This window comes from Ptychodera flava, chromosome 9 (genome assembly GCF_041260155.1).
Source record: "Ptychodera flava strain L36383 chromosome 9, AS_Pfla_20210202, whole genome shotgun sequence".
In the NCBI taxonomy this organism is placed as follows: Eukaryota; Metazoa; Hemichordata; class Enteropneusta; family Ptychoderidae; genus Ptychodera; species Ptychodera flava.
This window is the reverse complement of record NC_091936.1, coordinates 27,795,425-27,808,074: the sequence shown is the minus strand read 5'-3', so window position 1 is coordinate 27,808,074 and position 12,650 is coordinate 27,795,425. Positions and strand designations below refer to the sequence as shown.

At 38.5% G+C, this 12,650-nt stretch overlaps 1 protein-coding gene across 1 annotated transcript; it reads right to left on the bottom strand.

Moving 5' to 3' along the window:
- Positions 1-2,217: 2,217 nt before the first annotated feature.
- LOC139140536 (60 kDa heat shock protein, mitochondrial-like) lies at positions 2,218-12,396 on the bottom strand. Its single transcript, XM_070709871.1, has 11 exons — positions 12,235-12,396; positions 11,282-11,478; positions 10,602-10,854; positions 9,949-10,031; positions 9,225-9,414; positions 8,690-8,858; positions 7,780-7,987; positions 4,457-4,594; positions 3,941-4,115; positions 3,169-3,347; positions 2,218-2,811 (listed from the first exon to the last, which is right to left on the bottom strand). Exons 2-11 carry the CDS (start codon positions 11,336-11,338, stop codon positions 2,650-2,652), a joined length of 1,614 nt encoding a protein of 537 aa, XP_070565972.1. The 5' UTR covers positions 11,339-11,478; positions 12,235-12,396; the 3' UTR covers positions 2,218-2,649.
- Between the last annotated feature and the right edge of the window lie 254 nt (positions 12,397-12,650).

Sequence of the window (12,650 nt, the reverse complement as noted above, 5' to 3'; positions counted from 1 at the left end):
GACAAAATCAATGTAGGACAGATTGGATTGTTTTGAGGACCATCTGCAAATATGGTTGTTCAGCTTTAAGGTAGAACATGCCATATTTGGGCTCTGAAACTACAATTGATTTCTGATCTGCCACTCGTAAGGGTTTATTTTGAAGCTCTTGGGGTAAGAAAACTTTCAATTGTGTTAGTTTCAACAAGTCATCGTTGATGACACAGTCCCCACTTGTTAATGGGTACTTTGATTACAAGTCCTCAGAGAGGATAGAGTCCTCTTCATTAATTAGGTCTGTGATAAAAACACTTTGATACAGATGGCGCTCAATGGCCAAGAATGAGTTCCATGGTGATGAACATAAAACCAATGTAGGCCACCATCCTAAAGGTCATAAAAGAGTCAACTAGGAATTAATCAACAGGATGTTGCAAAACATTTTCGCATCCTATCATAACACTGATAGATTATCACTGGTACCATATTTTATAAAGTTTGATGCAGTGCTTCTGGACATTCACCCTAACAACAAAAGTTCATCATGTAAATGCAAATTAGCAATAATTTAATTCATTGGATCGTATCACAAAACAAATCAACGTGCACATGTATGACATAGGTCAATGTCCTTGTACCAACTTTGAATAAAATCGGTTGAGATATGCCTGAGTTATGGCTCTCTACATGAAAAATTTGTAACAAAATGGCCACACAGCAGCCATATTGGATCGTATCACAAAACAAATTGACATGCATATCTATGACTTTGGTCAATGTCCTTGTACCAACTTTGAATAAAATCGGTTGAAACATGTCTAAGTTAGGTCTCTGTACATGAAAAAATCATAATAAAATGGCAGCTTGGCGGCAATATTGGATCATATCACAAAACAACGTGATGAAATCGACGTGTATATCTTTGACATAGGTCAATGTCCTAGTACCAACTTTGAATAAAATCGGTTGAGATATGCCCGAATTATGGCTTTGTACATGAAAAAATCATTACAAAATGGCCGCCTGGCGGCCATAGTGGATCGTATCACAAAACAAATCAACGTGCATATGTATGACATATGAAGTAATCCTTGTACCAAGTTTAAATGAAATCGCTCGAGGAATCTCTGAGATATCTGCGTGAACGGACGGAGGCACGGACGGACACACGCACGCACGGACATGACCTAACCTATAAGTCCCCCCGGACGAATAAAAATTGAAAAGATTTTTTTCTCCATGGAGCTAAAATAGGGGGGGTGGCCATTTTGAATTTCAAGTACATCAGTAAATGTTTGGTATTTTGTGTCTCTAGTACCAAAATTTGCACAGTGACTCCTGACTTATATTCTCAATTTTGAAAGAGAATGGTTGAAATATTGAAAGTTTGAGCAAAAGTTTAAGTGCGTACTACCTTAATAGGCCTGTAATATGACTGATAAAGAATTCAACATGTGTTCTTATGGACTTAATTTATGGCAGCTGAAATAATGAATGAGAAACAAGTATGCAAGACAAGTTCGTCAGTCTTCCCTTCTCTTATGAGCCAAAGTATGGAACTAGAACTGCTGCCCTCAGACTGGTAACAGAAATCTGTGAGAGCGCAGTCTAAAAAGATTACTGCTATTAAGTTTTGAAATTTTGTCTTTGCAGCCGAGTCAGGGCTTCATCTCCACTCCATGATGCTACTCAGTGAGTCCAGCTGTTGCCATCAAGAGGTCAGGGGTTTGATGATGTCACTGAACGTCGGTAAAGAATCTTATGACATGACTGTAGCTGTCAGTATCTTTTTTTAGTTGCACTTGGGTGCCAATATGCCAAGGTCAAGGAGATTCTTCACTAGAAAGTCCGAGGCAGAACAAAAACTTCAATACTGTATTGACAATTTTTATTGGGATGGTAGTAACGTAACTTCTGACTTTAAATATGTGCAAATAAGTATGATACTTCTCAAGGTCTGAAGTAATTCATGTATTTTATAAGACAAATATGACAAACTGACAGGAGACCCTACAACTCATTTCAGAATTTGTATGTTTCAATGAAAGACCGGCCAACAGTATTATGGAACAGCTTCATCTATGGAGGGATCAACTATTTGTTTCTCATTAAACCTGCAGAATGAAGTTTTTGCATCATTTTTGTGGAAACAAAATTTCCACCACTTGATATTATCAGGGATTTTTATTATGATATCACTTGTGGGTTTGATAGATTACAAACACAACAGGAAAACCCTTCTTTGGTTGAAAACAAAGATTTATTGCTAATATATCTATACAAAGCATGTTGAACTCAAGGTCTACACACGTGTGCAAAGAGAAAAACTGGCCTATTGTTGGTTGGACACAACATCTAACCAGGATGCACAAATCCCTAACAGTACGGTTCACGGCTTTCTAGTTCAACTACTTCAACAAGTAAAAAAACTTTTCAATGACCCTGGCAGTCTTGGAAATGGAAGTTTGGGTAACGTGCATGCTATGAACATTGAAGATGGGTTAATCAGGAAATAATGTTGCATACAAGTTCAAGTTCATCCTTCTGTTTTCAATTTTGTTTTCTTTGTAAGTTTCTTAACCAGCACATACAAAACAGAACGTGGATCATAATAGAATAAAAAGCTCAGTTCTTCTCCAAGATAGATTTGAATTTTTTTTCTTTAATAATTTACATCATACCTCCCATGCCCCCCATTCCTCCCATACCCCCCATACCACCCATGCCAGCCATTGGGTCTTTCTTTTCTTCTGGCATCTCCGTGACAACGGCTTCTGAGGTTGTTAGTAGTGACGCAACCCCTGATGCATCTACAAGAGCTGTCCTTACAACCTGTAGCAAAGAAACAGAAATAAGGATCAGATTATTTTAGGATTATTTTAGTAGCAAATTCTGCTGCAAAATTGCTACAACATGAGACTAGTACTTAGACCTAACCTAACTAATCAGTTTCAGTTGTTAAAACATCAGCAATTCAGAATCAGTGAACTCAATGGTGAACTTGCAATCTGAGCCAGGAGATAATATTTTATGGAAATCTTTTTTATTTTTCCTTTTTGGCCACTAATAGTAAAGCAGGGCGTTTGGAAGTATTATTCGTATCAGCAGCTTTATACTCAAATCGTGCATGCAGGGCGATCACAACACAGGGCTACAAATGACAGAATGGAACATATTGGACAGACTTACTTTTGTTGGGTCGATGATTCCAGTCTTCACCATATTTACATATTCATTATTAAGAGCATCATAACCTATTTCTGGTTCTGCTGCTAAAATTTTTTCAACGACGAGGGATCCCTCAATACCTGCATTGTTAGCAATGGTTGTCGTTGGCATGCGCACAGCACGGCGGACAATTTCAACACCTAGACATGGAAACAAAAAAAAGGTAAGTGTGTGTACACAGCAGTGAAAATTATTTCTCTTTAAGCTATACCGATGCAAACACAACCACCTTTACTGAAGGGGACAAGTATTGCCACTCCTTTTTAGCTTCAAGGAATAAATTTTCACAGCGATAATATCTAATACAACGATGTTTAATGACAGGTTGAACCAATGAACATCTGAACTACTGAACTTTTGCATTTGACAGTAACTCCCAAAAGTAGTCAATTCATTGATTATTTTACACCTGGGTCTGTAAACTATTAAGTTTCATCTTAGTAAGTTTCAGTATCAGAAACACTATGCGTCTTGGACAACACCTCTGCTGCACGATGTTCTCGGACATAAATTCAAGTATTCTCGCCTAAAACTTCAATAATGATAATACTCAAAGGTTAAAACATGCCTAATTTCTTTTAATTTTTCTTTTCTAGATGCCTGCTATTTCTTTCACTGACACTTAAATTATTCATGCCAGTCAGAAGAGACTTGAGACAGACTAGTACCAGGCAACACAGAATATGACCAGGTAAGGATTTGAGATGACAACACTGTCAGAAGATCAGCTTACCAGTTTCCTGGTCCTTGTTTTCACACTTGACAGTGTCAAGTGACGGAAGACACCTGAGCAATGCCACGCCACCACCAAGAACAATTCCTTCCTCTACGGCAGCTTTTGTAGCGTTTAGTGCGTCATTGACACGGTCCTTCTTTTCATTCACTTCAACTTCACTAGAACCTCCAATCTAGGATGATAAAAGAATAGTGATAGATATTTCATTTGTGTATGTTCAATCCCTGAATGTATGCACTCTATTGGAAACATGTTGACTGCATGAATCATGTTGCGTCAGCGATGATGTATTCCTTTTCTTTGGTGAAACTAAACAATATTTTTGTTGAAGTCATGGATATCCACTTGATGTAGATGGTAAAGTTATGTACCATTTTGCCAAATTCTGGTAAGTCTACACAATACTTCTACAATACATGCACATACGTGCGCATACACACACACACACACACACACACACACACTACTTCATGAACTTTGCATTTGAAACAACAGATGGAAGTATATTCTCACCTTGAGCACAGCAACGCCATCTGACAACTTGGCAAGCCTTTCATTGAGTTTCTCTTTTTCATATTCAGACGTTGTGTTTTCGACTTCTTCCCTAATCTGGTTCACACGTCTTTCAATAGCATCCTTATCGGCCTTACCCTGCATTAAATGAAAAGAAAACACAAACGACTATAGCAATACATTAAAAAATTGGCCGACTAGTGGGAAATACAGTACTCGTTAAAATAAAGAGCAAAGTTAAAACAAATACAGTAAAATACTAACCGACCAGCGGGAGATAAAACACTTGCAAAGCAGAGACTAAAAAGCGCAGACATTTCGGGTGCAACCCTTCGTCAGTACTAAAAACTCGCTAGGGAAACGTGAAAACACAAGAAAGAAAAACAGCCAATCAAACAAGGGAACGATCAAACGCGTTAAAATATGCATTCATACCGGCTGGTGCCAGAGTACCGAGTTTAAAAATAGTGGCCTGTTCGAGTTTATGGCGGGTAGAGTCTGTGGTGGAGATTATAGCAGACACTGCCATGTCGGACCGACCGCGGTGGGGTGGTGTACAAAAATGCTTGGCCACCGGATATGCGAGCTTGTTGTCGGTCACAGTGCGAAGATGTTCAGCAAAGCGATCGCCTAAGCGACGCTTTGTTTCGCCAATATATAGCATGCTGCAGCGTCTGCATTTGATGCAATAGATGATATTAGCCGACGTGCATGTGAACACGCCGGAAACATTGACTCTACCACGCGGGCCCTGAATGAAATTGGTTGTAAAAGTATGTGGGCAGGTGTTACATACTCGACGGCCACATGATGATGTTCCAGTAGCGCAATCGTGATTAGGTAAACTGGAACGCACCAGCCGGTCTTTGATGTTCGTGTCACGTCGAAATGCCATGATGGGAGGTACGGAAAAAATATTCTGTGTGTTGGGGGAGTTGGTTAAGATGGAAAACTCCTCAAAGATGATTTTACGGATTCTATGATTAAAAGGATGGTATGTTAATACAAGAGGAATGCGATCGCATTGAGAACGGATAGTTGACTTTAACGCATCCTCCTGTGTTAGTGGTTCAACGCGCTCTTTGGCTTTGTCCACAACAGAGCGGGGATAACCCCGAGCCGAGAACCAAGTGCTAATAGTGTCAAGCTGCTGCTCAAAATCCTTTTGGTCAGAGCAAATGCGCCGAGCGCGTAGAAACTGTGAAAATGGAATGGATTCCTTGCACCGACGGGGGTGAGATGAGCTGTATAGAACATATGCATGAGAGTCTGTGGATTTATAATGTATGGAGGTAGACAGCGAGTCCTCATTGATATAAACTGATATGTCAAGAAATGCAACCGATATGTCTGAAATAGTGGAAGTAAATTCCAGTGCGGGGTGAAAATGTGAAACGAAATCAATAAAATTATCCAATTCTGTGCGTGAACAAGATGCTGCACCAAAGCAGTCATCAATATACCGTTTAAAGAGCTCGGGAATGTGACCGGTATATGTTTGTATTATCTGTTTTTCGATGTAACCAACGAATAAACAAGCGTAAGAAGGTCCCATGCGTGTACCCATGGCAACACCGCGAACTTGTGTGTAGAATTCACTATTAAAGGTGAAGCAATTTAAAGTTAACACTAATTCAGCTAAGCGAATTAAAACGTTTGTGGGTGGATCCATGACGTCGCGTCGGTCAAGAAAATATGCGAGGGCCTGGAGACCATCCTTATGAGGGATGGAAGTATAGAGGGCCTTAACATCAAGTGTGAATATATATCTATGGGTACCCGTAAACTTAAAGCTGTTGAAGATCTTGATGGCATGAGATGTGTCTTTGACAAAAGTGGGAAGTGTATTAACGATGCCGGCAAAAATATTGTCGAGGAATGTTGAGATGAGTTCGGTAGGGCAGGAACAAGCAGAGACAATGGGGCGGCCAGGATTACCGGTTTTATGGATTTTGGGTAATAAGTAAAAACGAGACGTGCGTGGATGTGAGATGATCAATGATTTTGCATTGTCGGGCAGAAGTTTATCATGAACTAGATCACTGATAGTACGTTTGACGATATTATTGTGTTTATTGGTGATGTCGGTGTCAAGATGTTTATAGAAGGATGTGTCAGAAAGTTGCCTTTGCGCCTCAGCAATGTATAAATCTTTACGCCATACTACCACAGCCCCTCCCTTATCGGCAGGCTTAATAACTATGTTATCATTGCGAGATAAATCGCGCAGAGCCTTGTATTCAGTTTTAGAGATATTGTGTGTTTTTGATTTACTGGTGTTGTTGATCAGGCGATTAATTCTGTGTTGACAGATGTTGATGTAGAGATCAAGTGTGGCGTTACGTCCTGAAGGGGGAGTCCAAAAAGACTCGCGTTTATTAATGTTGGTAGAATATGGGTTGGGTCCATTGTCGGAACCATTAGCTGATGAATCATCAGTCGTATCTGATTGACGTTCATGAAAAAATTCTTTCAAGCGTAAACGGCGAAAGAAAGAATGCACATCGTGACGTGAGGTGAATTCGTCGCTTGAGTTACGGAGAGGAATGAATTTCAACCCTTTAGACAGAACAGAACGTTCGGGATCTGAAAGGGGCAGGTCGAGAGGAATGGTGACAACAGGTGTGATTTGCGATGAATCCGGCGTGGTGTTTTGTCGAGTAATTGTCGGAAATTTGTCAACCAAGTTTTGGATTTTTTTTAACTTTTGAGATGTTAAAAACTTGTGAAGAGACTCATTTTCCTTACGTATGTATTGAATAATATTCCTGTAAGTGGTGGGTGCTGCAGTTTTATCTCTCCCTTCACACTTGCTGCAGTTTTATCTCTCTTTTGAGGTCATTTGTAATTTTTATAGCAATACATGATTGTCACTTGAAGTCAAAGCCCTTTGGAAGAAATCTTCATATTTTCTGATTGGCAAATCATACATAAAATTTAGAAACATTGCAAGCAATGGGAAGGCTCTATTTCTTGCAACTGTGTACTTGTCAAGATAAGGCAACGTCTTTCCAAAGTATAAGTTGTAAAATAATATCAGACATGTACAAAAGTTATTGTATAATTATTTAAATGAAGGCCAAGTTGGTACTTTTTTTTAGAGGGAACAATTGTCACAACTCTCCTTTCTAATTTGTACTGAGTGAATACTTTTCACATTATGTCCTTATCAGGCAGCTGTCAGACAAATTCAATCCACATGACTTTCAGATTGACTAGGGCGAATGCTTTGTCATCATACTAGCTGCAATGATTGATTTATTGATTGATTATTGATTAAATTGACTGATTAAATAGTGAAGTTTTAGACCCCATGAACTGACCTTTAGCAACAATGTATCATCTTTTGTGATGACAACTTCCCCGACAATGCCGAAATCTTGGGTCTGTACATCTTCCAATTTGAGATCCATGCCCTCCTGTCCGAAGACCATACCTCCAGTAGTAATGGCCATGTCATGGAGTTGGTTTTTCCTGTTGTCACCAAACCCTGGTGCTTTGACGGCCACAACCTGTAGACCTACTTTAAGCCTGCAACAGAAGCGGTTACACTTTAGCTGTCAGAAATCACCAAACTTCTCCCATATGCAAAGACTGCTTTCAAACTCGAGCAGCTATTAACCCTTTGATTGCTCTGATTTTTCCCACCAAAATTTTAATGCAATATTTTACAAATTTTTGTGAACTTTTCTGTGAGTTTTTTCATAATTTTGGATCAAATGGATATAACATTTCATCGACATCTCAGTTTTTTATCAAAATTTTGGCAAAAATCAGAAAAACATTGACTGGTATATTTTAGACAAGTGACAAAAATGGATTTTGGCGCTCAAAGGGTTAAAACCAAGCATTGACAGTACATTTATGAGGTTCAAAAATCAAATCTGTGCTGAGGGTCAGGACTTGAATTTGGAGCGGGATGTTTCAAAATTACTTTTAATATTGTCTGTTTTTAAAATTGCATTACCTTTTGAAGTGCAGGAAACAGCTGTTCAACAAGATTTCAAACGGTCAGAAATAAGTTTGAATTCTAATCAAGAACTACTATGAAATTTCTCCATAGCAATATAATTACTAAGATCCATTTGAAAGGAATAACTAGAAGTGACTTGTACATATTATAATAAAGAAAAATTTAACATAATCAAGGCCACTATCAGGGTTAAAGTTCGTTCAGACAAGAAAATAAGTCTTGGAATCTGAATATATTAATCAAACTAATTCAAACTTTACCTGTTAAGAACTAATGTACTAAGTGCTTCCCCATCGATGTCTTCAGCGATAATAACAAGTGGTTTCCTCTGAGTATTGGCTAATTCTAATGCTGGAACAATCTGTTGTATACTAGAAATCTTCTTTTCGCTGAGCAGTAAGAACGCATCTTGGTACTCTACTTTTTGCCCTGTGCAGAAATACAGTAGTTTGTGTCCAGATCAGATAAGCATAATAATATCTGCAAAATTATTTCAATGATGAATTAATTTACCACATATAACGAACATACAGATGAGTGAATCCCAACTGTCTCTTTCATTTTCCTCTGATCACAAGAAAATGAATTTTCCCTACTCCTGGTTGTCAACAAGGCAGCTGTCAGACAAATTCAATCTACAGGACTTTCAGATTGACTAGGGCGAATGGTTTGTCATCATCCTCAACTGCTCTTGTTGCCTTCAGGTAGACTTGCAGTCATACGAGTTCCCACACCTGTTTTTGAATGCCATGAGACATGGAGGTGACCTGTGACCTTTAGCTTGTGACCACCTACCTTTAGCTGTGTTGATGAAGTACGGTGAAATGTAACCCCTATCGAATTTCATACCCTCGATGATCTCCAGTTCATCATGTAATGTTTTGCCGTCCTTGACTGTGATGACGCCGTCTCTTCCGACCCTCTTCATGGCTTGTGAAATCAAACTGCCAATTTCTTTGTCACCATTGGCTGAAATGGTGGCAACCTGTACGTAGAATTGAAAGATACTTTTCAATTGTGGTTTTGACATTGATCTGGGCATCTGGAAATTCTGAAAACTGATACTGAGCATGAATACAGTGCTAAATTACTCTATCCAATCAAAAGAGCTAATTCATTCATTCCAAAATGATAATTAGCATCACAAATATTCATGACCCTTTTGCCTCAATGATGCATGAATGAATGCATAATTTCTTGATACTTTTGTTCATAGTACCTCACTTTACAATAGAGGCCCTGTGATGAATGCTTCCAAATTTAGGACTTACATTTACCAGAAATAGCATTCAAGCGGATGTCTGAATTTTGAATCCAAACCATCGTTTCGTTTTTTTCAGATCATTACACAAATTACAAATTAAAATAACATCATTCTTGTATTTTTACTAATTTAAACTGAAAAATTATGATACGCAGTCCCTTTTTTTACATTCTTTGATTTTCTATTTGTAAGTATCCAAAATGAACATCTATTTAAATAAATGAATAAAACAAAATGTACAAGTTCATGTTTTACCTGTGCAATTTCTTCCGGTGTCGTGACTGGCTTTGATAAATCTTTGAGAGCTCCAACAATGGCATCAACTGCCATCATTACTCCTAATGAGAGAAAAAAAATTAAAGAATAAAGAAAATACAGAATTTGTCTTCGCTTCAAAATGAGTGATGTTTAAAGCCAGAGAGTATGGTATTTACTTGTGTTCACATGATTTTGCTTATATGTTCTGGGACCATGTTCCACCAAAAGACTGTACAAATCCTTTAAAATACTCGAAATTCAGACAAATATCTATCCTATAATATTAAAATTGTCAGAGGTTTTAATTATATGCTAATATGCATTTGTGTTCCCTCTAATTTACCAAATAATTTAAATAAAACCTGATTTCAGAATTTTCTTTTGAAATTTCTGTCTGTCAGCTCTATACCAGTAAATGAAATATGTAGAATTTTATTATATAAGACAGAACTTTCTTGGTTCAATCGTGCATCAATTCACTTTAGCTAAACATAATAAAGGTTTTGTTATGTTTGTTTAAAATGTGACGCATGTGACACAACTTTGAAAGAATCATTTGAGATTTGAGACTAAATTTGATAACAATCCCTTACATTTTATCAACATGGATGGAGTGCAGGAATGTCCAACTATGCCCTCGCAGATCTCACCTTTCCTAATTTCGATTGGATTTGCTCCTTTGCTAATTTTTTCAAAACCTTCCTTTGCAATGGCTCTTGCAAGAATGGTGGCTGTCGTCGTTCCATCACCCGCCTCTTCGTTTGTGTTATTTGCAACATCTTGGACAAGTTTTGCGCCAACGTTCATATATTTGTCTTTCAAGTCAATGCTTTTAGCTACTGTCACACCATCCTTTGTGATCTTTGGGCTGCCCCAGCTCTGTTCAATGATGACATTACGTCCCTGAAAAAGTAAAGCACCCCAGTAGGGGAAACTATTAGCCTTGCAAAGTGGTACAGAATGGGTATGATTGTAGTCTTCCAGGATGGCTGTCAGAACAATTCAATCCACATCAAAATTCAGATTGACTAGGGCGAATTGTTTGTCATCATTTCAGCTCCATGATGCATTAGAGAACAATGCTATAAACTGACTAACCAATAGTTTAACAGAATTTCTGCTACTTGTTGTGGAAATTTTGAGTGCAACATTTGCAATGAAAGAACTGCTGGTGAACAAGAAAACATTCTAGACATACACTTGTTTTCTACCACAGCTTGAAAATTACATTTAAGGAAGAACTTTCGCAAAATTTCCTTTTTCGTTCTTAGTCACAGTTCTTCGAAATTACTTTGCATTTTCCTCTCACAACTGACTAAAATCTCATTACCTTTGGTCCTAGAGTGACTGAAACGGAATCTGCCAGCAAATCAACACCCTGTAACATCAATGCACGTGCTTCTCCACCAAACTTGATGTCTTATGCGTACGCACGTGACAGAGATGGTGTAACGACCCTGGATATTGCTGGAGAAAGAGCCCTCGATGCCAATGGCCTCATCAAACTTGGTAGACGATACATTTTTACTGTAAGAAAATGTTTTCTCATTTTAATTCAAAAGAAATATTGCTATTACGCTACACCTTCTAAAGTATGGTAAATCATTTTAATACTTATATGTAACTAATTATAACTGTATTATGATGTCATCTTAACTCTAGGTCTAGAGAAATAAAGATGGAGATGGGGGGGGGATTTCAATTTCTCTCTTTTTTCAACGGGTTTCCAACATGAATAGAATGTTCAACCATGGTTCAACATGCAATTATCTTACAGCATAATGTCTCGACCATTCACTCTTCCGGCCCGGAAGAACATTGTTCTCGCGAGACCAACAGTAAACCTGTCTTATGAAAGAATTGAATCTTGTTACAACAGATCACCTTGCGCCGAAGGTCGAATTCGGTGAATGAGGCTTCGGAGAACTCCCTAACTTGGTAGCGATTATCAGTTGCGCTTGGCCAATTTTTATTCTCCGGGCCCAAATTATTGTAGATCAAAAATTACAACATCCGAAAATGTCTCATTATCAAGCCATTAAGCCTATATACTGACTGCTGTGCCTTTTCAGATGAGGAAAACAGCACTGCCTGTGTGCAAATCGGTTATTATATCTCGGCAGACTCTACCCACGTGGTGGTGTGCATCTCAATGCACAGCACGCCGGTCGAAAATGGCTTCTCTAGAGCGGTTACCTTTCACAAATCAGAGCTGCTTGCACTTGTATGATATCTATCGCAAAGCTCGATAAAAACGTGCCCAGGACATTTCTCTATACTCACCGATTTGCAGTGAATGATTGAAAATTACTTTATGATGATACGGTTGGCAACACTTTCCCAGTACGACACCACGACCGGCACCGTGCACCAGCTCCAGAAGCTTCTCGTCGTAATCTATCTGCTGACCTCACCGGCCTTCTAGACCACGTGAGAGTTGGGTTTAAATGTCGTCAACGGGCCCGAGAAGCAGAATGGCTCAGCAAATATAATGAAATGAATGCATCATAAACCGCAATTCGAAAAGAAAAACTTCCCCATATTCACTACAACACTGAATTAAGGCAAATTATTTAGTTATAGTAAAGTAGAATCAAATGTTTCTTAATTTCTCTGTGTTTTGAAAAAGTAGGCAGGGTGGTATTCCATCATACAGATGTAAGGGCCGTCTTTCTAGAATCCTCCAGACTCAGACCTTG